General features: G+C 34.0%; 4 protein-coding genes and 1 pseudogene across 4 annotated transcripts; all 5 read right to left on the bottom strand.

The window, feature by feature from the left end:
- Positions 1-153: 153 nt before the first annotated feature.
- LOC100806217 (MA3 DOMAIN-CONTAINING TRANSLATION REGULATORY FACTOR 2) lies at positions 154-3,912 on the bottom strand. Its single transcript, XM_014768574.2, has 3 exons — positions 3,354-3,912; positions 2,779-2,873; positions 154-2,687 (listed from the first exon to the last, which is right to left on the bottom strand). The coding sequence occupies exons 1-3, from the start codon at positions 3,610-3,612 to the stop codon at positions 855-857; spliced, it is 2,187 nt and encodes a 728-aa protein (XP_014624060.1). The 5' UTR covers positions 3,613-3,912; the 3' UTR covers positions 154-854.
- A 3,864-nt stretch (positions 3,913-7,776) lies between these two features.
- Positions 7,777-10,431, bottom strand: LOC100527783 (uncharacterized). The gene is given in 6 exon segments (NM_001250397.2): positions 7,777-7,933; positions 8,083-8,140; positions 8,234-8,274; positions 8,355-8,517; positions 8,602-8,788; positions 10,351-10,431. Coding segments are annotated over 6 exon segments (570 nt in total). The 5' UTR covers positions 10,356-10,431; the 3' UTR covers positions 7,777-7,817.
- A 1,981-nt stretch (positions 10,432-12,412) lies between these two features.
- Positions 12,413-15,124, bottom strand: LOC102668287 (disease resistance protein RUN1-like; annotated as a pseudogene).
- A 57-nt stretch (positions 15,125-15,181) lies between these two features.
- LOC100805685 (disease resistance protein RUN1) lies at positions 15,182-19,311 on the bottom strand. The gene is made up of 4 exons (XM_006599393.4): positions 18,645-19,311; positions 17,205-18,306; positions 16,743-17,015; positions 15,182-16,655 (listed from the first exon to the last, which is right to left on the bottom strand). The coding sequence occupies exons 1-4, from the start codon at positions 19,139-19,141 to the stop codon at positions 15,405-15,407; spliced, it is 3,123 nt and encodes a 1,040-aa protein (XP_006599456.1). The 5' UTR covers positions 19,142-19,311; the 3' UTR covers positions 15,182-15,404.
- A 3,175-nt stretch (positions 19,312-22,486) lies between these two features.
- On the bottom strand, positions 22,487-26,905 carry LOC100805145 (disease resistance protein RPV1). The gene is made up of 8 exons (XM_006599938.4): positions 26,747-26,905; positions 26,054-26,553; positions 25,770-25,929; positions 24,644-25,585; positions 24,173-24,457; positions 23,128-24,072; positions 22,733-23,016; positions 22,487-22,624 (listed from the first exon to the last, which is right to left on the bottom strand). Exons 2-7 carry the CDS (start codon positions 26,527-26,529, stop codon positions 22,741-22,743), a joined length of 3,084 nt encoding a protein of 1,027 aa, XP_006600001.1. The 5' UTR covers positions 26,530-26,553; positions 26,747-26,905; the 3' UTR covers positions 22,487-22,624; positions 22,733-22,740.
- Between the last annotated feature and the right edge of the window lie 284 nt (positions 26,906-27,189).

Below are 27,189 nucleotides of genomic sequence, written 5' to 3'. Positions count from 1 at the left end.
TGGCAAAATTAATGATTCTTGATTATAATAAAATAAAGCAGAGTTATCATTACAAATATTAGAGATACTATCAATTAGTTATGTTTTATATTCCAGTTGATTATATTTCAACACAACATTAATAAAGCATAAAAAGGAGAAAAGTATGGTATGTTGATACAGATTTACATTACAGCCACAGGTTCCCTTGTTTATGCTTCTTCCAAAACAGAATAGAAACAGAATAAAGAAAGAGCAATTAATGATTTCAACAATCTCAATTTTAATATATATATAGGTTTCAATGTCACATAATTGACTTTCTTATGTAGTTGTCCTATGCATCTTTTTGCTTCAACATGTATTTCTCTTCGACCTTGTGGTATATTAAGGGCTGCATGTCACATACAATCATCTGTGATCGATTGCGTTAATTGACCGTATGGATTAATCTAAGTTTGCCTTATTAGAAAAAGCATATATCAAAGAACCTGCTAAGGAGGCTGGGATCAAATAACACCTTCAAGAATTTCACTACAAAAAAAAACTGTATTGAATTGTTATAAACTATATTTGGTAGTTAAATACGACTTTGGATTTATATATATGTGTGTGCATATTTATTTAGAACTAAAAATTATTGTGGGGGGTGGGGCAGGTGTGAAGTAACTTCAGCTCCTGTAAGCTCCATTGATAAAGGGGCATCTGAGAAGAAAACAAATTTCAAGTTCTCTACAAGGCTAGTAATGTAGTTGTGCATGCATAGGCAGGGCAATTGATGTCTGCATGTGTGTGCATTTGATTCAAGAGTAGTTTTGGAAAAAGAGATAAAACAAAGTTAGTATTGCTGATGATTTCCCACATTATTATTATTATTAGTGAGTGCCATTCTCTGTTGCATGTTCCTGTTTGCTGAAACAAAATGAATTGTCCAACCATCCATTGGCCTTTGCTCTTTCAACATAGTTTGCAAACTGAATTTTAGCATCAGGGACATCCAAGGCCAAGTCATCAAGAGATTCTGCAACCCTTCCAAAGCCCTTCACCATTTGATTCATGGTTATTAGTCCTGATTCAAAGCACTCCTTGAGTAGACCCCATAATCTCTCATTCTTCTTTTCAATGGTTGTCACCAAAGCTTTCTTAACAACCTCATGATGGAAAAATGGCATTCCTAACTCTTTCATGCAGCGACACGCCTCCCTTATCTCGCCTCCAGACTCATACTCCTCCAACAGCTTCCCAATCATGTCCTTGACATCCTCAAATGCCCATCCTGACCTGCTACTCCCTCCACCACCCCAACACCTCAAGATTCGCTCCCCAGCAAGCCTAGCCTTTAGCAATGACTTTGTCATTCGAAGCACTTTGCTCCCAACTGAACCTGGCCCTAAACACTGTGTTCCTATCTCTTCAAGGTGTTGTGGGGCCAGGACTTCATCCACCACTGCTCTAGCTAAAAACATAGCAAGATCCTCAACAACAACAGGATTGTCCAGAGCAGTATCATCTGCTGACTCTATCAACATCACAAAACCACTCACAACATCATCAGCTGGGAAACACAAAGACGACAGCAACACAGAAGCCATTTCCTTCTCTCTATTCTTCCTATCCATTGCCAGAGTTATCAGCTTTTTAACAAAGATTGCATTGAGTGCAGCACAGTTCTTGCTGTTTGCTTGTTCTAGACAGCTATTTACCTCCAATATATCGCCTGATAAGAAGTACTCTTGAATGATGGACTGAGTCTTTACCTTGAAACTTTTGGCAGCACCATCTTCTATTGTGTTTTTTTCAGGCTCCTCTGAAAGTGATTTCAAAGATGACACACATAACCAACCCTCAGATGCTGCTTTAGACATTAGTTGTTGCAGTATTCCACGTGCATTTGGTATGTCAAGTGATAAGTCATCAACTGTGTCAATCAACCGACTGAACCCTTTAGACATTTGGCTGGAGTTAATGAAACCTTCTTCAGCTGCTGCCTTCAACAGGTCTAACAGTGGGGATTCAGCTTGACGTCTCTCCATTGCCATTATAAGAACCCGTTTCACTATTTCGTGATGGAAAAAAGGAACTTTCAAATCTTTGATGCATCTAGAGGCTTCTTTCTTGTCTCCACTTGCAACATATTCCTTCAAAAAATTGTTTATCTTAACTTTAACATCATCAACTGTGGTATTCTTACTTCGACCCCAGCATCGCTCTATGATTTCTGCATGCAGAGGGGCCGCTAGATAGCTTTTCTCAGTTTTTTTCAAGACCTCAACCCCTTTTGAATCTTTGGGTAAGTAGGCCATCTGTTTCTTCAAAAATGCAGGAGGAAGTATGTCATCAACCACTGCTCGAGCTATGAAAAGAGCTAGAATTTCAACTGTGTCTGGTATATCTACAATCAAGTCATCTGCTGATTCAACTAATTTGCTGAAGCCTTTGTAAACTTGTGAAGGATCAACTACGTCAGAATAAAGTGCAGATAACAGAATAGCAGCCATTTCTTTTTCTTTGTCATGTCTGTCCATGGACATAGAGACAAGTTTTTTGACAAAATAGTAGCCATACTGTGGTTTTCCCAATTCTTTAACTTCATTCATTGTTGCAATAACACCATCAGTGGAAAAGTATTCCTCCACTATTATTGTAGCTTTTTTCTTGTAGTTTTCAAGATCTGTTGTCGGTTTCTTTTCATTTGAATGGTCAAATTCCTACAAAACCATATATACTTTCATGGTTGTTGGTGTTACAAAGACAAACTCTTCCAGAACAAAATAAGGGACCAAATCTTAACCCCCTTACCTCACTGCTGTCATAGTTTGGATCATTAGGATCAAGAACATTCGTGTCATCTGTATCAAGCAATCCACCCCAGGTACCTTTTCCCCCAGAACCACCTGAATAATGAGAGTAGGATAAGTCGGTTGCTTCTTTGAATTTAAGGAATGCAAGTATTCTATCATGTATGATTTGATTAGTCATAAAACACCAAGGCTAGACCAGTCCATTCATTGCCTGTGAGTTTGTGACAAAATGGCATAGCTGAACGTTAAATGAATATTCTACTCTTTCAAAGTACCTAGATAACAACCATATGAAAAGTTAAAGATCTTTATGTTGGTCATGATCATCACAGATGAGAACCATGACTATTTTATCTACCTCATTCAAATGTTCTATGAATATGTTTCCAGTATTTTAAAAATTTATGATGTTCAATTATCATGAGTCTTCTAAGACTAAATGAGGGAAACTGGCAACAAGTCTATGACCATCGCTTATTACATATATTTTATGGTAGCTACTTAGTGAAGAAGTTATCAAGCATTATAAAGAGAAAACTAGCAATGAAAAACTTCAATGGGTAAAGACTTCACCTTTCTTTGGACGTCCATCTTTTTGAAAATATGATTGTCTATGATTCCTTGGACTTAGATTGCTGCACTTGCCTTGCCCCGTTGGGGACCTTGGAGATTGTGGAGTCCTAGGAGATTTAGGGGACCTTGGAGAATTTGGTGATCGTGATGACTTAGGTGAAAGCTGCAATGGAGAAACAGATAATGGATCTGCACTTTCTGTTGCAGATTGATGAAGCTCGCGATGCTCATTTGATACATAACCCTCACCGAAATCCATTATGCTATGTCAAAATTTCCACTGTACAATCACAGAAGTCATATATGCTCAAAACAGAATGTCAGCTTCAGAATATATCAGCCACTGCAGTCAATTATACATCATAGGTGACCTCAATCTCTAATTTGCAACTTGAGTCTTTCTTGTCTTCTTCTTTGCATTATCTGCTGATGACGATCCTTTCATTTCCCTTCTGTCCTACAATCACCACACAAAACATGGGGCATAAATTTGATGTACAAAAATGAAACAAATTAATCAGAATGCTGAATATTATTATAACAAAATTATCTATGCCTTTCATCAGTGCTATTGATATCATGAATTGTGGTATCAAGTAACCCAGAAACAAGTGATATAGAAGAAAATATGAAAGAGAAAAAGCCAGATAAGTGGATCTTATTATCTATGGTTTGAACTATAAGTATATACCCTTTATGCTTTTGCCACAGCACATGATCCACAACTAACATGCGCAAGTTAAATGCATTTATCTCTCACCACTTCGATGGGAAATCCTTTGAACCAATTTGAAAAGGGAAGATAGAGACACTAAAGTATATTCTAATTAAGTATACTTAATTGACCATGTGCTTAATACACTGTCCTCCCAAGAACCATCTGCTTAGAATATACTTCACTGTCTCTACCTTCCCTTTTTATATGCTTAAATGTGAAATGCTAAAAACTTATTTTCAGCAACTCAAATTGATTAGAATGGAAATATTATAGATTTACTGTTAGTGTCTTCACTCAGTAATACTCAAAATCAGGTGTGCAAGTACAGAACTAGCAACTTGATTTGGTATTTCTTCTGTTTCATTGTTTCTTGATTTTGATGGTTAGGAATATCTTAGAAGTCAGGCCAGAGAGACTTTTCATGCATTCAGACGAAGTTCAGATTTATTACAAGCGAAGACACCTAAATCGTGACAAACAAAACTAGTTACCTACAATGCCACATATGGACAGTTTCTTATAGTATTACATTATTCTACTAAAAAATGTAATATGCGAAATTAAATTAGATTTAAATATGTTTTAGTCACAAAACAAATTAGATATTCAAACCGTCAAAAATCAGGTAGATGATTAAAAAGAACATTTTTCAATATTCAGACTAAAAAAAAAACAAATTTAAATTTAAAGAACAAAAAATAATAGTAACTTAAATTTGAGGGACAAAAGTATATTTAAGCCAGTAAAATTAAACAATATTATTAAATTAGATATAAATAACTATAAAATTTCCAAATAATTAATCTGGGATCATCTTAGAATTACTTCAATGCATTATACATGCTCCTTGATTTGTTAGAGACAGAAGAGGTTTTCCAAGAAAATATTTTGTCCCATCAATTTATTCAATTATATATTGAAATGCAAGAGACATTATAGGCACCACGATAGACATTTTAACATCTTAGCCACAGGAATAAGATTAGACATTTCTCACATTAGATTCACGAACATCCTCATCCAACATGTATAGGTATACTTTCAAATGAATTGTATTTAGACATCATAAACATTTCAAATAATCAAATAGTAATTCAACAATTTTACCATCAAAGTTTGGAGGAAGATCGTACAAGATTACCTTTAGTTATTGCTTCCAAGAGATGAACGCTTGAGGGTATGGCTTTGATCGAGATTCTATGATGTAAACTGTGTCTGGATAAAAAAAACTATGTCTACGTTTATTATTATTTAGTTTTAGCTTGGAAGTTGCAGTTAGTGACAGGTTTTTTCTCTTTTCTTTTTTGGTTTCTTTTGCAAAGAGAATAGACAGTGTTTCAAAGGTGGTTGCAAAATTTTAGGTGTTTGTATGTGTGGTCGGAAATCCACACGTACGGATCTTGAACAAGTTTGTCACGTCTAGGACGCTACGGCTTCACAAACTTTGCCTATAGAAACGGGAGAGGAATACGCCAAGAGACCAAGTAACAAAATTATTATATATGAAAGAAATTAGATTAATTTTAATTCACACAATTGATAAAATGAGATGGAGATAGGCAAAGGACTAATCCATGTTCACCTAAAATGGTGCACCATTTCATTGAAGGATTAAATTTTAATACTCTTAATATTTACTAGCCAAAAAATAGATATGCATGTGTTTATATGTTCATATTTCAATTCAAATAAAATTGAGTTGAATTTCATTAAGTAAAATCTTAAATTTGAATCTTATGGATAAACAAAATAAGCATAATTGAAAAAAAATATATCCCACTAAAAATGATTAACTAAATTTTTCAGGGTAAAATTTGTTTTCCATACCTGAAAAATAGACTGTTTTTAATTTATTATCTAAAATTCATTTTTAGTTATTTGTGTACCTGAAATTTTTTTATGTTTCAATATAATATCTGTCGTTAATTTCATTCTATTAAGTGATAACGTGATAGACGAGATGTCATGTCATCAAGTCTAATTATTGACACGTATCCAAAAATTCATCATTCTTATATCTCACCTAACCCTATTATCTCCCCTCTCGTCCAATCCACCTACATCGCCATAGTCACGACTGCATTCTTCTTCAGGCGCCTCCACTCTCCATTGCAACTATCGCTGCCATCACCGCCAATAGCGTTCCCACCATTGCCTCCCCCCTCTCCTCCTCCTCATCCTTCACAATCCACCCATAGCCCCACCGCCTCACTCCATTCATCTTCTTCATCCTTCCACAGACACCCCTCCTTTGCGCACAATCACGATCCCACCATAACCCTTTACGTGCGTGTGATAGTCATCACCAACCTCGTCATTGAGCGCGATCGCCATGATAGTGTTTGTGATCTTCTCAACGCAAGGTGTTGACAAGGACAAGGTGGGGGTCGAGGTCAGCTGCGAGGGGTGTAGTTGATGATGCAATTAGCGGACCGAAGACAAAGGATGATGTGGTAGGAGCAGAGGCGACACTAGACGACACATGGGAGGTAGGCGAGTGAGTAGAGGAGCACAATGACAAACTTGATCTTGGCAAGGGGAAGTCACATTTTTTTAATTTTTTTAACATTAATTAATTAATAAAATATAATAATTGAATTTTTTAAATAAATTAAATAATAAATAATGATACAACTTTAATTTACTAATGTGTCAAGTGATTATTAAACTTGATGACGTGACATTTTATATGCCACGTTATCATTAACAGAATAAAATTAACGATAAATATTTTACATTGAAATACAAAACTTTTTCAAATATATAAATAACCAAAAGTAAATTTTAAATAATAACTTAAAAACGAACTATATTTCAAATATAAAAAACATATTTAAGTTAATTTTTAAATAAAAATTAATTATCCACCAAACTAATAAAAACTTCACACTAATATCTTCCTGACTAAAAATAATCTAAACCATTTCTTTTGATTCTCCAAATTTTAATTCCCTTTTATTCTCCCCCATTCTTTCAAAATATCATAATATTTCCCACTTTTTGTATTTTTAATTTCATCCTACCGTTAAAAAATCACCATCTTTTCCTTTTTCCTTTCATAAGTTAAAAAGGTCATCCATATTTTCTACCTCTTTTCTTCTTCTCACTTTGTTAAGAAAAAATTCTATAATTTTTGTTTGTTCAAGTGAGAAAAAAATGAGGAGAGAAATATTTATAAAAATTGGAGAAAATAGAAAGAAATATCTAAAATTTTAATTTGAAAGCCAACCTTTTCTTTTCTTTCCTTCTACTAACTCTGTCCCTTTTATATAGGAATCTTTTGGCAAATTTGCTTGAGGAAAAAGCTAAATTCATTCTACATTATTTTCCTTTTTTTTTACAAATGCTTATGAACAAGCTTATCCCAAACAGGACCTTAAATTGTCACTAATTCAAAACGTCTACACTGGTTAAATGACCATCCCAAATTTCAAAACATTGATCAAAACTCAAACTAGTTTGCCTTTTCTAAAACGAACTTTCTCACCGATCAGAGAAGTGTAACTTCACTGAAAAACTATAGAGCTCATTGACCCCTGCATTCCAAGCGAAACAAAGACATAATAACACTTCCATTCTCAAATTGTATTATGTATGGCCAACACATATGTCTAGCTTGTTAAAAATCCAGGGTCACTGAACCATCAGTTAACCCTGCAAAGATTTATGGTAAGCAACCTTTCAGAAATGCTTGTCTTGCCCTTACATAGTCAAAGCTATGTTACCGTTCACCATTCTCGAATTTTTTATGCTTTAGTATCAGGTGCATCCTTTGCATCGCTGCTTACAGCATCTTTCGTATCTTGTTCTTTACTAGCAGATGCTTCAGCTACAAACTCCTCTTCTGTGTCACTCTCATCAGCTGAACAAAAAGATCAAGAGACCAGTCAAAGTCAACTACAGCTGAAGCAAAATAAACTCAAGTTCATAAAAGGATTGAAATATAAATGAAAAGAAGATTGATATTGTTGTATCCCATAAATAACATGGACAAAATTTGGATATAGTTACCATCGTCATTGCCTGCAGCATCAGAATCCAATCCTTCACCCCCTCCCATGCCCAACTTCTGCATAGAAAGTGAATTGATGGTCAAGACTTGAGTGCCCATCTAACTAAAAGTATCAGTGTTAAACTATATCGTTTGAGCTATGCCACTTACAGAAAAATCAATGTCACCAAAGTCCATATCAGATGCTGCAGCTGAAAAGGGAATATGGAAATGAGACAAAATAATCGATAATGAAACCTTTAAGTTCAGAGAAATTTTGATAATCACTAACGTTTATTATCTTGCTCCTCATCTTCATCAACCCATTTATCCCAATCAACTTTCAGAAAGACAGGAGATTTCCCTCCCTGCTTCAACAATCTGTCCCACCACTTGTTCTCAGCCTTTTTCACCAAGTAGCAGATGTTTCTTGAACCAACACTAGCTTTGCTATTCTGAGAAGAGACATAATAGCACACCAATTACAAAAGATAAATGAAAAAGATACGATTCACAAACCATCAGCTCACTGCTCTTACATTTACATCAATCTTGTCAAACAGATCAATGTCAACCTCATAAGGAATTTTCTCTGCACCAGCAGTTGCAGAGAAGTAAAATTTTCCTTCTGGCTCCAGTTTGAGCTTAACATCCTGAGCATCAGGCAGCTCAACTGTTAAGTAGAGTACATCAGACGTCTGAGCCCATTTGACAGAAGGATGGCGGCTGTATTATAAGCAAAAATATCAGGAAGAAAGTTCGAGTAGCACTTTTAATGAATAGATAATAGTATACTTGCCAAAACTGTTTGGTCAAATAAGGAAAGTGTTTTAGGATGAAAAATAGACTGATTGTATCCATGTTTGAAAAATGCTAATTCAAGTAGAGAATGTAAAATAAGCTCTACTTCCGTAACAGAGGACTAAAATAAGCTATAAAGCATTTGGATAAACACATAGAGAAGCACTTATGCAAGAATGAGGTTTTTGACAATTCATGTAGTCATCAATCATTATGAAAAATTGAAAACAGTTAACACATTCAAATTTTAGCAAAGACTTGTACTCAGATTTATTTTTCTATCTTATGAAATAAGCCCAAAATAACTTATTTGAATTTCAAAATCTCTTTTAAAAACTTGTCTAGACAGGATCAACATGCTTCATAAGTGCTTATTGATGTGGATAAGCCCAATTAAGTTGGAAATATATTCATCAAATCGGGGCCTAAATGAGTTAACGAATGACATATGAAACATTAAGAAAAAGTGAGAAACCATAAAGTGCAAAGAACAAGTAAAGAAATTAAATGTTGACCTACTTACATGCAATTTCTTGGCTTCAATCAAAAGTATAAACTCTTGAATAGAATACATTTCAGTCCATCAAATTTGAACCTAGTAAAAATTCTAATACTAACACAATTTATTTACAACCTAAAACTTTTACCTAGACATCAATTTTTCCTTGATTTAATGTTCCTTAATGACAAATGTTTACTTAATACATGCTAAACAACACCAAAGTGGGAAAACGAGTGCATCCAACTCATGAGTCATGACTATTCCAGATATGTGGTAGATGGCAGAAGATTCCCATCACTTGCATCCAAAATCATCAAGTAACAAATAAATTTAAGAATGAAACCAAAAAGAGAAATACACCTCCAAGACCAAATCAAATCTTGCCACAGAGATCATGCATGAACAGGGTACCACAACTGAGACAGTTCCAAATTCGAACAAAAACATAAAATGAAAAATGAAAAACGAAAAACTAGTTGTTTTCTCTTTTTACTTCTCGCTACGCTAACGGCAAAAAAAAAAAAAAAAGAAAAGAAAAATCCCCAACTCGGAGTGATCCTAATTTTACAATGAAATAAGAAAAAGAAAATACAGAGCAAGTAGTAGTAAACTAAACCCTACATGAAAGAAAAAAAATTGAAAAAATTGAAGAAAAAAAAGAGATTAAATAATCATCTCTTTGTAACAATCCATAAGAAGATCAACAAACGATACGTATACATAATGAAACTATCGGTTCAAAGAAAATTTAAAACGCTAAAAACCCTAATTATTTTTCTTCCTAAAAAATAAGCAGACAAAAAAAGGAGAACACGAAGAAGAAAATACAATTAGAAGAAATCCAGAACAACAAAGCACGCACTAAGAAATTTATCCAAGTTAAAGAAATAATAGTAATTAAGCAAAACAAAGAGAAAACACAGTATGCATGTGCAATAAAGTTTTCTGTTGAAACACGTTCTCAGAAAATAAAATGCATGCGCACCTCATCTTAGATTTTTGTTTCCTCAAGAGTAATCGGTCTGGTTGGTTTTCTCTGGTTCCGCCACCGTATAGTGTGAGTACTACTGTGATGAGACAATGATTTTCACTTTATATCAGTGTTAATTCTACTTTAGATTTTTTCTTCTTATTGTATTCCTCGTAACGTGTGCGCATAATGATTATTTTACATCGAAAAAAATGTTTAATTTCTATGTACCCGTTACGGCATATGTAGAGTTTTTGCGTAACCAATGGGCCAAAATGAGTATATGCTTGGATTTTAAATAAAAAAATCCAACCAGTTATGCCCTAATTAGACGAATTACTAATATATTGTTAAATTAAACGAATTGCTAATATGTTGTTAAAAATAATCAATAGATTTGAAAAAAATGTTAAAATGATTTTTGGTGGATTTCTAACTTTTCTATCGATATAAGTAAATCATTTTATTAATAATTATGTACGAATAATGTAACAAAATCTCTTACGTATAATCATAAATTATTATAGATATAATTTTTAAAATAATTATTATACATAAAAGTTAATAAATTTATTATATATAATAAATTATGATTGATATTATAAAACTATTTTAATAAATAATAAGACTCTAAAAACAATAATAATTAAGCTTTATGTGTTTCAAATTAAGCTATAGTTAAATACAAAAGAAATCATTAATAGTTAGGTTTCATACGCTCAATCTTAAAATATTTCCTTTTAAAAAGAATATTTGTACTCAACCTTAAATAAATATAGGTATATAAAACTAATATAACATTAAAAAAATTTCACCACTACAGACCATTGTAGAAGAAGACATAAAAATTACTAACAACATCCAAAAAGAAATTACTAGCAACATATAAAAATATTTATTTATTCAATTAATTAAATTATAATTTGAACATATAGAATTTCTAATCTTCAGGCTTAATAGTCTGTAAAGTTTGAACAGGACACTAGCTCTCTGTAAGCTTGAGAGGCTGGAAACCATGCTTCTAGATCATACTTGTTTGCTTCAGCATCATTCAAAGGGCAAATTTACTGTAGGGGCGTATTTTTAAAAACTAATTACGAAGGAGGGTCTATTTTTAAACTTTTTAGGAGGGGTCTGTTCTTCCATGAATGCCGCCAGAAGAACTGACGACATAGGTGTTTTGCCATTGCAGATGGCGAGAAGTACGCTGAGCTGGAGGGTGCCGCTATGCTGAGGAAGCATGCCGCCAATCTAATTGGCGGGACATGCCAATGTAGGATATATATATTTGTCATTTTTGTATGTTGCTTTTGCAATTTGCATAACTTTGATTCGTGCGTTTAGATCGGAAAGCTTAAAGGAAATTGCTTATTGGTGGTACCAATTCGAGTCGCATGAAATAATGCAATAGCTGATCACCCATGATTTCCGTTAATCGTCTTTTTTTAAATTTACAATTGAGCTAATTACAACAAAAAATCTGCTCGTAAAGCTTTAGCATATAACTCTCATAATGTGTAATGTGTTGATACAGAATGAATAAGAAAAAGAGTTATTTTATTTTATTGTGTTGATGCAGCATAATAGTATATAAATTTCTTGGTATTTTTCTTCAATTTTTATCATATATATATTTAAAAAAATTGAATAAAAATACCAAAAAATTTATATACTAAAAAAAAAACAGGAGTAGTAGCTCCTAAAATAGAAATTGGAAAATGTTCTTTTTTGGTCCTGTAAGCTAAAAAACAAACAAACAGAAAAGATAAATTCCTCACAAAGAGCACTATTATGTTATATTTATTTCTTTGTAAATTTTAATCTGGCCTCCACCCCTTTCTACTCCAGCTTTCTTTTATATAATGTTGTCAGTAGTATAATACACTTTTATTTATTTATTTCATGTTTGGTTAAAAAAACATTCAAATCATATTGAGACAAAAGTAAATTAAGTTATAACATGTTTTCTTTTTTCTACTCCGTATTCATATCTAATTGGGCATGTCCCGCCAATTAGATTGGCGGCATGCTTCCAGCATTTTAATATGGGTGTGTCTCGCAGGAGGAACTGGCGAGATCAGTGCACGTCAGCATGTCTCGCCTGTGCCAGTGGCGGCACCCTCCAGCTCAGCGTACTTCTCGCCATCTGCAATGGCGGAACACCTATGTCGCCAGTTCTTCTGGCGGCATCCATGGAAGAACAGACCCCCTCGTAAAAAATTTAAAAACATACTCTCTTTCGTAATTAGTTTTTAAAAGTACCTCCTATAGTAAATTTGCCCATTCAAAGCACCAGATACAATGGAAACAACTTGATGGGAAAGATTTGACTGCATAAATAAAATTTAATCACATGAGAAACAAAAAACTTGGGGAAAGAAAGAAGTCAAGACATGTAATATACTCGTAAAAATCACTAATATGCATGGCATTGGAGACACCTCTGAGTCCAACTCTTTATTATGATTCTCAAAAAATGGATTATCCCCCAAGCCCATAACCGAGTATCACTACAACATTTGGCAGTGTATGTATACTGCCAGGCAGCTGACTAAGCTTTCAGCATTCCTTCAAGGACAATAGTTGAAGCAACAAAATTTCCAATTGAAAATGGCAAATTCTCAATGGCTGTCTTGTCTAAATATATTTCTCTTATTTTCAACATCTTTCCCAAAATTTATGGGAAGCTCTCAAGATCCAAAATTTCCAGAGATTTCAACATGATGCAGGGTGCTAGAATTTTTAGCACTGAAGAAGCAGAGCTTATAAAGAAACCCAATCGAACCATCAATTTTAACTAAATTAGTGTAATTATTGAGGCACACGTTGGTCAAAAGTGGTACTGCTCTTAGGATTGGTAGATTGGTTAAAAACCTGAAATCTTCAAAGTTTATTATAGACAATGATTCAAACATTTGCAAAATAAAAACAAATGACTCAAGTTATTGTTTTTTAAAGTGGAAATTCATGTTGAAGAAAAAACTTTGAAACTGATAATGCCTTGTGTGGTTGGAAGATTTGAAGGAAACTTTCAGGCATTCGGAGTATCCCAAGTCTCAACTTGTTTAGGATTGAAATTCAGAAGCTAAAGATGGCGAAGGATAGCCACTCCAGTTTAACACTCTCAAACTATTTGGTAGATGCTTGGGGCCTGTAAAAAGGCTGTGTCTGCAATAATCAAAATTCTCAGGTTCTTCATCTTCTTGAAGGCTTTTACCTTCCATTGCACTTCTATATAGTTGTACACTTCAAACTTTATGAATTCTATTTTATCAGTCCCCTTCTGGGTCCAAAGGACAACCACAAAAATATGCACATTAGCAATTGAACATATTAACCTTCCCAGTTAATAAATTTCATCAAACATGTTAAATTGAGGAAAAAAAAAAGGAAAGAATCCCAAAATCTAGAACATATTCATCAAAATCAATAAATAAAGGAATGAAGAAAAATATAAAGAAGTTTTTAATTTCTAAAATACCATATTTTCTTCCAAACCATGAACAATGTCTTCATCAAACCAAAACCTACTATGTCTGCCAGGCTCAAGTGTTGATTCTTGCCTTACAAATTCTCTTCCTGTGTTTTGATTAGGTCATGCATTCTCACAAAACCTGAAGCATCAATCTTTATGAGAGATCTGTCAACCAACACTCTCAAACCATCTTCTGCATGAAAATCATGAGCATGTAGCATCCGTGTGACATAGCCCACTTCTTTAGTTTTGAAGATATTAGAAATGTCAAGGAAAATTCCCTTCTCATTTTCTTACAAACCATCATAGCTTACTTTAAGTATTTCATGGATCTGTTCATGAGAAGTTCTTTCATATTTATCTAATGCAGAACTGCATTCATTTAAACTTTTTCTAAATACGTGAGAACCTATTGCTTCCAAAGCCAATGGAAGGCCATGCACATCAAGAGCTTCACGGTTTGAAATATTCACATAACATGGATCAACTTTATTATTTTTAAAGGCATGCTAGTTAAACAATTCAACCACTTTTTCATCATTTAATGGTTTAACCTCGTATAAGTTTATCACTCCATGAGTAGCTAGCAAGTGTTTGTCTCTCTTGTGGTGACAATGATTGTCCTTCCAGAGCCTAACCGATCATATTGTCCCGCAAGTACTTTTAACTGCTCTAATTTGTCAACATCATCTAGAACCAGAAGAACCTTCTTTTGTTCAAGCCTCCTTTTTATTATTGGAATTACTCAGTAAACATCTCCCACTTTGATATATTTCTCCTTGAGTATTTCAGAGGGTAGCATTTCTTGGAGTTGGACGAGGCCATGCTTATTAATTGTCTTTTCTCTAATGTCGGGGAGAAACCACACTCCTTCAAAATGGCTAAAAATCAAGTTATACACAACACAGGCAATTGTGGTTTTACCTATACCACTGATACCATAAATTCGTATCATGTTCACCTCATCAGACTCAAGTCCAAGGAGAGATTTCACTTCTTGCACTGAATACTCTAGTCCAATTGCATTATCAGCAACGTGTAAAGGAATGCAATCAATCTTTTCAGAGACCTCTTTAACAATCTTTCGATAAACCTCTGGTTGATCTGCCCATTATAGAAAAACATGTGAATTGAAACTAAAGCGTCAAATTTGTGTTTGGTATTTCAATCAAAACTAATAATAACATAAAATTGTGGAGTAAACAACCACTTAAGTCTCTCAAATTGTAACACTGTCATATTAGTATCTGAAATTAAGAAAAATAAGTCTTTAAAATGTCAAATAAGTTCCTAAGTTCAACTACTTGTTGTCATTTTAGTCCATAAATATATGTTAATATTATCATTTAAGTGGACATTTTTTTTTAAAATTTTGTACTAATGTTTCAAGGATTTTCTTTTAATTTCCTCTGATTTAGGCACTAGTGTGATAGCGCCATCTAATTTCAAGAGCTATAGTTATTGTTTACTCTAAAACTGTGTCCATTTCTCAGATTGTCACATTTCTTATACATTCAAGAACTAAAACAGGATTTGTATTCTTTCGAAGACTAAATTGTTACAGATGTACATATTAAGAGACTAAAATGGTCATTTATCCAATAATTTTCTCTTCCTGTTCATCCTTCTCCCTTCCATCGTCTACCACCAATACAAGCTTATCGGTCACATGACTAACAACATAGTACAAACAACCAGGTAATGAAGGAGGTTCTCTGTTAGGGAGTAAAAAAGTTGACATCGGCATTTTGAATTTAATATCATCCTTAATGTTTCCTTGATTGTAGACACCAATTAGAGTCCAGTCTATAATTTCCATGGAAATGTTGTGGGCCCACATTGCTTCTACAGAACTTGGTGCAGGACATTTCAACTCGAATAAAATCTCAGCTTCATTCCATTCGTGCTCTGAAAATATTCCCTCCGCTTTGCATTCTAGATCACACCAGAGTATCGGGTCCCATGTTCTAAATATGTAATTACATGAAGAACTAAATTGCATAGTGCCATTGATGAGTACGCTGAACTTCAAAATCAACACCATTTCCATGACACTTTTCAATCTAGATATTATAGAACAACATACCGCAATCTTAGGAAACTTTTTTCGAAACGAGAAATTCATTGACCATTTCCTGCATCTGCGAAACCAGTCCTTCTCGACACCCAATGCAAGCTTTTGGAACAACAAATCGAAATCACAGAGCATATACAGATTAGGACTGCATACTTGGATGACATTATTAGGACTCATGTACAGATAATACAGGTCAAGATGATGATAATGCCTGGGATCAAGATGGCAAACAAGAATGGCCTTTGGAAACACTTCTAAACTCAACTCTTTCCCATCTTGGTTCTCTTCAAAGAATAGATATCTCCAATGCCTAAAACCAAATATCACTTCAACTTTCGGCAGTGTAAAGATACTACCTGGTAGCTGAATCAGCCTTTTGCATTGCTCCAGGGACAAGAGTTCAAGTCCAACAAGATTTCCAATTGAAAATGGCAATGTGCCTATGGCTGTGTTGTCTAAACATATTTCTCTTATTTTCTCCATCTTAACCAATACTTCTGGGAAGCCCTCAAGACACAAGCAATCCCCAAGATCCAAAATTTCGAGAGAAGTCAACATGATGCAGTGTGCTAGAATTTTCAGCTTGGAGCATCCTTTAGCACTCAGGGTGAGGAGCTTATCAAGAAACCCAATTGAACAATCAATTTTAACTAAATTACTGCAGTAATCGAGACACAAAAAGGTTACGAGTGGTACTTCTCTTAGGCTCGGCAGATGGGTTAAGACCTTGCAACCTTTAAAGTTTATTATAGACAATGATTCAAGCATCTGCAAAATAAAAGTAAATGACTTAATTTATCGTCTAATAAAGTAGAAGTTCATGTTGAAGATAAAAAGTATGAAATTGATACATGCCTTGTGAGGTTGGAAGATTTTAAGGCAACTTTCAGGCATTTTGAGTATCTCAACTCGTTTTGGATTGAAATCAGATGGTAAAGATGGTGAAGGATAGCAGCTCCAGTCTAGAAATCTCAAACTATTCGGTAGATGCTCAGGGCCTGTAGAAAAGGTTGTATTTTCAATTATCAAAATTCTCAGGTTCTTCATCTTCTGGAAGGCTTTTCCATTCCATTGCACTTGTATGTTGTTGTACCCTTCAAGCTTTATGAATTCTATTTTATCAGTTCCCTTCCAGGTCCAAAGCACAATTTAACCACAAAAATGTGCACATTAGTAATGTCAACCACATATAAAAATTAAATTGATAAAAGGGGGAAGAATCCCAAAATTTATCTAGCATTCAATGAATTCCGTAAATTAATAAAGGAATGAAAAGCAAAGAATATAGCATAGAGATGTTCACAATTTCTAACATACCGTATTTTCTTCCAAAACATGAACAATGTCCTCTTTAAACCATAACCTACTACGTCTGCCAGGCTCAACTGTTGATTCTTGCCTTACAATTTCTATGCCTGTATCTCTAATTAGATCATGCATTCTCACAAAACCAGAAGCATCAATCTTTACGAGAGATTTGTCAACCAACACTCTCAAACCATCTTCTGGATGAAAACCATGAGCGTGTAGCATTTGTGTGACATAGCTCACTTTAAAAGTATTCAAGAAACAAGCAATGTCAAGGAAAATCCCCTTCTCGTTTTCTTCCAAACCATCATAGCTTACTTTAAATATTTCATGGATTTTTTCATGAGGAATTCTTTCATATTTATCCAATGCAGAATTACATTCATTCAAACTTTTTCCAAATAAGTCAGAACCTATAACTTCCAAAGCCAAGGGAAGGCCACATGCATAAGAAACTGCACGGTTTGAAATAGTCACATAACTTGGATCAGTTTTATTATTTTTAAAGGCATGCCAATCAAACAATTCAAGAGATTTTTCATCATTTAATGGTTTAACCTCATATAATTTTACCACCTCATGAGTAGCCAGCAAGTGTTTGTCTCTTGTGGTGATAATGATTATACTTCCAGAACCAAACCAATCATATTGTCCTGCAAGGACCTTTAACTGCTCTAATTTGTCAACATCATCTAGAATTAAAAGAACCTTCTTTTGTTGAAGCCTCTGTTTTATTATTTGAATTCCTTTGTTGACATGTCCCACTTTGATATCTTTCTCCTTGAGTGTTTCAGAAAGTAGCATTTCTTGGAGTTCAACAAGGCCATGCTTATTAATTGCCTTTTCTCTAATGTCAGGGAGGAAACAGATGCCTTCAAATTTACTAAAACTCATGTTATACACGGCACGAGCAATTGTGGTTTTACCTATACCACCAATACCATATATTCCTATCATGCTGACATCAGATTCGAGTCCAAAGAGAGATTTCACTGCTAGCACTGCATACTCTAGCCCAATTGGTTTATCAGCAACGTGTAAAGGAACACAATCAATCTTTTCAGAGATCTCTTTAACAATCTTTAGTATAAACTTATACTCTGGTTGAGATCTGCCCATTAAAGAATAATATGTGAATTCAAACCAAAGCATCAAACTTGAGTTCACGCATTTTAATCAGAATTAATCATATAAAAAAAAATAGTGTCCGTTTCTTAAATTTCATTGATCAAGATCCATATAATTGATTTCGTTTTCTATTAGGACTTAAGCACAAGAAGAGAGCTCAAACCCAAGAGACTAGTGCATTAGTTAAGCAAAAGCTCCTGACATTTTCCCTTAATAGTATTTATATCATTATATGAAAAATATTAGGACAATGATGGAAAACAGAGCTAATAACTTATAACATACTAAATAAATAAAAGGATAGTATGAATTATGAAATACCCATGGAAATGCCAGCCTGATAGATTAGCTGCTTGATATAAAGCCTGCCTCCATTGTTGCACTTTGTCAATGTCATATTGGAACCTTTCTTCGTGTTTTGCCAATGCATCTGAATAAGTCCCTGTTTGATGCCGAACTTGTGATGGATCCACATAATAAAATATTGGATAAATTGATCGACCCTCTTCTTCCTTGAAGCTCTCAAGGATCGTGACAAGTTCATCCAAGCAATAAGTTGAGGATGCATAGTCCTCTGAGAAAACAATGATGGCAATCCTTGAATTCTTAATGGCATTGAGAAGAGCTGGTGTAATTTCTTCCCCCCTCCTAAGCCCTTTATCATCTATGAAAGTAAGAATTCCATTTTTGAATAGAGAATTGTAGAGATGGCCAGTGAAATTTTGACGAGTGTCTTTGCCTCTAAAACTGAGGAAGACATCATAAAAATTCCATTTGTCTGCGAAGGAAGACGAGGATGGTTCTGCTCTTTCTGCCATATGATTTAGGAACTTCGAAAATACAAACGCAAAGAAACTAGGATGTCAACTCATGGTGAGTAATCCCTCATCGGAGATGAGTTATAAATGTGAGTTGAAGTCCTACATAAAAGTGAAATTGTCGAAACTGAATTTTAAGATTTTGGATAAGATTTTGATGTACCGTAAGTTTGATGACCGATGGTCCACTTATATAAATCTAATCCATATTTACTTATTTCCCTCGAATTTCCAACCACTCGGTCCCTAGTTATAAAACTTTTTATTTATATTATCATTTTAAAATTATATTTTTGTTTTTTTATCTACTTAATTTTTTATCATTAATATTTGGAGATAAAATAATTTAAAAAATATATTGAAAAAATAATTAATATATTTAAAAATTAGATAAAAAATATAAATAAAACAGATAATTTTTAAAAAAAGTATCTCATAACTAAAGGGGAGGAAACAATTACATACGGGTAATAATTTAGTCTTGCATTGCAATTAGCAAGAGAATGATCGGAGAACTGAAATCGTTGACTCAGAGAAAAAACATATATTAACGCGTAAAAGAATAGAATACAGAGAATGACATTTCAAAGAATCTGCAAGTTCATCTTTCGGTGGACTAGGCGCCAACCGACAGCGAACTCATAAGTCACTCACTTTTAAAATTAAAAAATTAAACATAATTAAAATAAATTAAATTTATTTAACAAATTAATAAAAACACCTTTTAATCTTCTTATAAATATAAATATAAATATAAATATAAATATAAATAAATATATATATATATATATATATATATATATATATATATATGAATTTTCATTTATAATATAAGATTCATTAAAATGAACTAAAGTTTAACTTGATTACAAATTACTTTTCATTGGTATATATCTTTTAATTAATTATTAACTCCGTCGTTAAATATTTTTAAAACGACAAAAGTGCTTTTTAAATTAGTTAGGAGAGTCCCATATCGGACAAAAAGTTGCACACACATGCGCGCGACATAAATAATACATTAACTAATAATAATATAATCCATTCATAATAAATTGTAGTTTCTCCAAACATCTTAATAACATCATTTAGCATATCCATATGGGTGGATCACTTACAATTATAAATAAAGAGATAGATTTCCTTTATCAAATAAAAAAATAAATAAAAGAATACGTGTGTGTGATAAAAGAAATATAGTTTACTCTAATTTTGATAAGAAAGTTTTGTATGATCAGTGATAGACTCGAAGACTGGACAAATAAAATGATGATTTTAACCATTGATATGTTTATTAGTCTCAATGAATTAAGATAAAGTGTATAATACATATATAGTGCAAGAATAAACGTTCATGTTAATCTTATTATATTCATAACACAGGATTGATAAATTGGATGTCCTCCATGCTGTTTCCTTGTTCAAATACATGGGATTCTAATTTGTTTGACATACCACTTGATTCCATTCAATTTCCAAAAGAACTCCATATATGCATATAGAATGGTTCCTCTTTCTGATAAAAAATAACCAGATGATCATCTACTATATATCCAAATGGAACAACTCTTTTGATAACTGTCTCCTGCATTGAGGGTAAATTCGGGACTTATCCAAATATACACGGAGTCCACCACCAACAACAAAAAGAGATATTGCAGAGAACTTGTTACACACCATAAACAAATTGACCATCCATTCGTACAATGCTCGAACCACTCTTGAATCATTGTTGCCGGCAAACAAAACTCTACCCATTCATTGGCCATGTTCATTTTATAGTCATAATTCGTTCATACATTTAGCAACACACACACATGTGTGTGTGGGTGTATTTAGTGTAGGAGTTAATATCAAGTCAAATCTATATAGGAAAATAGTAACCTTATTCAGTAACATGCGTCTATACTCAGAACTCAAGGATTGACAATCTCTTGCAGAAAAGGCTATAATGCTGGAAAGAACCCCTTTTATTTCTTGAAGATCCTCAGTTATCCAAATAAAGTGTTCTCAAAATACATGAAGGGAAGAGTAATTTTTTGAAGATTCTTGCATCCATACATACGAAGCTGCCTTAAAAAGTTACATTCTTTGGTCCATGCAGGAAAAAGTGTGAGGTCTAAATCTTTCAAGGATGAGCAACTATTGCCCAAAATGTTTCCAAGTTTGTTGGAATATAAACCTCTAATTTCTTGGAGATTCTCACAACCTTTCAAATAAATTTTGGTCAGCAAGTGACATCTTTAATGCATGCAGGAAGAATTGTGAAATCATGCTGCAAAAGGTATAATTCTTTAACATTGGCAAACAAACGGAGACCTCTTTGAATTGAAGGAATTTATTTGATATAATGCACTTTAAAAGGTTAAGATCGATGGTATTTTCAAACACCATTGAGCTCATTTATACTTCATCTTCTTCCTCTTTGGGTAATAGCAACCCCTCAGATTCATTAACAATCAAATAACAAAGTTCTTCCAGCACAAAATTGCTACTTGGTAATTGGACAATTCCACAACCCACCAGATCTGGTGCTTGTAGTCGAGTGAGATTTTGAATTGAAAATGACCGTTCTTTTATGGGAGTTCCAGAAAACTGAAGGTAAGTCACATTCTCCATCTTCCTAATATTTTTGGAAAACTCTCAAGGCTAGGACAATATGAAAGCTGGAGATTTTCAAGAGAGGTCAATTTGATAGGTGGAAAACTCCTAAGCTTGCTACAACCATCAGCATCCAATATTTTATGTTTATCCAGGAATCCAACTGATCCATGAATTTTAATTAAATTCTTCCAACCGCGAAATGGTAGTTCTTTTAAATTTGGGACACCACATACATCAGGTATCTCTGTTATACTTTCACATTCATTAAAATTCAAAATTCTCATCTTTACAAAAAATCTGCCAAAAAATACAAAAGAGGAATCAAACAAAAAATATTCAAAAGAATTTGTTTACATAGAAGTAAAGAAGAGATCTTTTACTTAAAAGTATTTCCTTTATATTTGGGAACTTCGAATCACTTAAATGCCATTGATGATCAACTGGGGCAAAAAACTTGCAAGAAGTTAGAAAATGGTAAACTAAACAGAGGGGGATATGGCAGGGAACATGTCCCGGAAAAAGAGAAGAAAAATTGATGGTCCCTTGCCACAGTGCTCAAAACATTCAGGAATCCTTATTCATGACACACAACTCTTGCAGTTTCTGTTAATTGTAAGTTTAGCAATCTATCATATCATATGTAGAGTTTGAGTCAATCTTAATATCAATTTTTAAATCAAATAAGTAGCCGTGAGGTATATGAAAATGTCCCTCACCCACCAGTGCATAGTCTTCTTTCTACAGCAGCAGATTGTTAAATCGGATATCATCCACGTTGCTTCCTTATTTTGATACATGGATTCCGATTTGTTTGATAAACACACCGTGTGAGTACATAACCACAGGATTCCATTCATTTTCCTAAAGAATTCCTTCCACCTTCAATGACCAAAAATAAAATTATTATTTTATTAGAGACTCATCGCGAAATAAAGATTTATTAAAAAATAAATACAAAATTGGATATTTATTAGGAATGAAAAACACCTTTAAATCTAAAAAATAACCAAATGATGACTTATTTGGTCCAAAACCACATGAGCACCTACTTGGTCAAAATGGAACTCCCTTAGTAACAAACGTTTCATACCATCGAAAATAAATATGGGTCCAAGGTTTAAATATGTGTTGGGTCTAGCAACAACACAGAAAGATATCACAGGGAACTTGGTACGAAATGAGAAAGAAATTGACGATTCGTTTGTACTATGCTCGAACCACTCTAGAATCCTTCTTCTGAGCAATTTGAATCCACTGACCTCATGCAATTCCTGTTAGTCATAATTCATTCATACATTTAGCCACACACATATATATATAGAGTATTACGTAACGTGAAATACATGAATTATATAAAGTAAAATACATATGAAAGTAGCAACCTTATTCAGTAACATGCCTGTGGGCACAGATGTCGAGTATTGACAGCCTCTGGCAGAACAAGTTCTAATGATCGACGGAATCCCGTGTATTTCATGAAGATTCATCCCACAAGCATCAAAGAAAAGTGTACTCAAAATGCAACATTCTTGGGTGCATGCAGGAGGAAGAGTAACATCTACATCTTTCAAGGATGTGCAGTATTCTACACTCAGTACTTCTATACTCAGTGGAATCCCTTTAATTTTTTGAAGATTCTTGTTTCCATGTAAATGAAGCTCCTTTAAAAGATGACGTTCCTTTGTCCATGAAGGAAGAAGTGTGAGATCTAAATCTTTCAAGGATGTGCAGTATTCTACACTCAGTACTTCTATGCTCAGTTGAATCCCTTTAATATTTTGAAGATTCTTGTTTCCATGTAAACGAAGCTCCTTTAAAAGATGACGTTCCTTTGTCCATGAAGGAAGAAGTGTGAGATCTAAATCTTTCAAGGATGAGCAATCTTTTACAGAGAATGTTTCTAAATTAGGTGGAACCCCTCTAATTTGTTCAAGATTCTCACATCTCACCAGTTCAAGTCTTCGAAGCCGTGTGAGATTCTGAATTGAAAATGGCAGTTCTTTTATAACAGTGCCATAAATATCAAGAGAAGTTACATTTTCCATCTTCCCTAATACTTCTGGAAAACTCTCAAGACTATGACAATATGAAAGCTGGAGTATTTCAAGAGAGGTCAATTTGATTGGCGGAAAACTCATAAGCTTGCTGCAGCCTTCAGCATACAAGATTTTAAGTTTATCCAGAAATCCAACCGATTCATGAATTTTAATTAAATTCTCACAATTGCAAAATGATAATTCTTGTAAATTTGGGACACCATATAGGTCAGGTATCTCTCTTATATATTGACAATCATTAAAATTCAAAACTCTCATCTTCAAAAAAATCTGGCAAAAAATACAAAAAAGAGAAAGAAATAGGAGTCAAACAAATAATATTCAAAATAATTTATTGATATAAAGTAAAGAAGAGAACTTGTATGCTTACCTTCTTCGACTTGAGCACATCAAGAGACATTAAGCAACTATAAGGAAACTTCAGTATGACAAGTTTCTTGGGATTGAAATCAATTGGTAAAGATGGTGAAGGGTATACCTTCCATTCTAATACTCTTAAACTATTCGGAAGATGTATGGGACCTTCATGAAGACAACCACTTCTAATAATAAGTGTTTTGAGGTTATTCATCTCCTTGAATGCCACTCCATCCCATTCTACTGCTGCTTCATATTTGAGGTAATCCAGAGTTATCATTTGAATTCTGCTAATTCCCTTTTAAGACAAAAGCACAAGTAAACCACAACACATATATGTTTGGAATTTGACATACATATGTACAGAAGGTTGCATGTCATGAAAGGAAAGCAACAAATAGCAAAATAACATTGCCATTGAAAGATTGGAAACAGAGGAATAATTACACTTTGAAAAGCCAACCCAACTATATATTAGTCTTACCTTATTTTCTTCCAAAACTTCAACTATATCATCAGGAAACCATAACCTACTGCGTTTTCCTGGCTCTCTTGGTGATTCCTGTCGGACAATTTCTTTACCCATGTCCTCTATCAAGTCATGCAATATCACACGATCTGCATCGACCTTTATGAGAGATTTGTCAATCAACACTCCAATAGCATATTCCGGACAGAAATTGTGATGAGTAGAAAGTATTTCTTTAACATATGTCAAAGCATATCCTTTGAAGCAACAAGCAATATCAAGAAAAATTTGTTGCTCATCTTCTTCTAAAGAATCAAAACTTACTTTGAGTACGTCTTGAATCTTTTTATTAGGAATTCTCTCATACTGATCTATGGAAGATTCCCATTCTTCTATGCTTTTTCCAAACAAGTTGGAACCTATTACCATCAAAGCCAGTGGAAGGCCAGAAGCATAAGTTACCACACGGTTTAAAATTCTCATATAGCATGGATCAACTTTGTCAATTTTGAAAGCAGTCCCACTAAGCAATTTAAGAGCCTCTTCCTTATTTAACCCATCAACCTCATATGTGCTTGTAACCCCATGGCATGTTAGTAAATGTTTGTCTCGAGTGGTAATGATGACTCTGCTGGCAGAACCAAACCAATCGGTCCCTCCAACAATTGCCTGCAACTGATCTAGATCGTCAACATCATCAACAACCAAAAGAACCTTCTTTAGGAGGAACCTATGCTTTATTATTGGAATTCCTTCGTGAACACTTCCTAACTTAATACTACTCTCTCCAATTGTTTTAGAAAGAAGTGTCTTTTGGAGATGCACCAATCCATGTTTAATTGAGTTTTCTCTCACATTATCAAGAAAACACAACCATTCAAATTGATCAGCAATCAAATTATAAACTTCTCGAGCAATCGTTGTTTTTCCTACCCCGCCAATTCCATGGATCCCTACCTATGAAGCACTGACACCGACACGGACACCGGACACGACACGGATACGGACACGTGGACACCTGTAATGTCCAAAATATAGAACGTAATACGGGTGTCGTGTCGGTGTCGGACACTGACACGGACGCGTGTCGGACACCGGACACGGCAAAGGGCTGAAGTGTCCGTGCTTCATAGATCCCTACCATGAGAACTCCATCATATTTATCATCTAAAAGGGAGGTTACATGCAGCACTCGAGACTCCAATCCAACCAGGTTATTCGCAACATGCAAATGAGTGCGACTAATTCTTTGGGAGACCTCTTTAATAATCTTGCCAACAAAATCATATTCATTTTCGTTCCTGTGCAATTGAGTGAAGTCATACTAAATGCAACACACATCCATGAATTTCAACAATAAATTAAATCAATAGACAAATTAAAACCAAAGAAACAATAAATAAATGTAAAACATTAGTGCATTACCCATGTTTAAAATGATAACCAGACAAGTTAGCTGCTTGACGCAGAGCAATCCTCCATTTCTGCAATTTCTCTTCGTCGTCATTGAACTTCTCCTTATGTTTATTCAGTGCTTCTTCGTAGCTACCTCTTTGGTGTCGTACATCAGAGGGATCAACCTCATAAAAAACCGGTAAAACCATTGTACCCTTTTCTTTAACACAGGCAAGGATGTGTACAAGTTCATCTAAGCAAAACGTGGAAGAAGCATAGTTCTTAGAGAAAACAAGGATGGCAATCCTAGAGTCTTCAATTGCCTTGACAAGTGATGGTGTGATCTCTTCTCCTCTTTGAAGCTCCTCATTGTCAATAAAGGTGTAGATTCCTCTGTCTAAGAGAGCTTTGTAGAGATGACCAGTAAAACCATGGCGAGTATCAGAACCTCTGAAGCTGAGGAACACATCATATTTCCATCCATAGCTAATGGAGGAGGAGGACATCGTATCCAGCTATTTTCAAATTACCTTAAAACAAAAAATCAAAGCCGAGCAGTATTAATGAGACTACAATTGATATAATTGTTCATGAAAAAAGGTACCCTTGATTCATGATGTGCAGTATTATGAGTTACATCATTACAAGGAAGCTTTCTGGAAAAATCAAACAACAACCGATAAAGTAGGAAACTGAGAGAGTGGATGGGAAGAGAAATGATACCTGTATAACAAAATTTGCCTGAAATGTAATAAATAATCCGATGATATACACACACAAAAAAGATCAATTTATACAAATTGTTGTAAGAATTATTGTATGTGTATCACATGTCTATTGGAAAGAGACAAGAGTCAAGAGTAGATGGTTGAAAAATAAATAGGAAAAAACGGTAATGGACTACACGCATGAGAAATGTTGGTTCCTCATTGGAAGCCAAGTCGACCCTCAATGATACGTTAAAAAAATGGCGTGTAAAGCAGTCTAGACTAGAATCTACAAGTGAACAAAAAGTTAGATATATGACATTCATTCATGAATTAATTGGAATTTATTAATGCATTTAAGTTATATATTTTTTTTTATAGTTTTTTGCACATTTTACAAAAAAAAGTCCCTCATTTTTCCTTTTTTATTACACAAAACTTCGCAAAAATTATATAGAT

Source organism: Glycine max, chromosome 16, assembly GCF_000004515.6.
Source record: "Glycine max cultivar Williams 82 chromosome 16, Glycine_max_v4.0, whole genome shotgun sequence".
In the NCBI taxonomy this organism is placed as follows: domain Eukaryota; kingdom Viridiplantae; phylum Streptophyta; class Magnoliopsida; order Fabales; family Fabaceae; genus Glycine; species Glycine max.
Note: the sequence above shows the minus strand (reverse complement) of the source record. Positions and strands in the feature narration are given on the sequence as shown.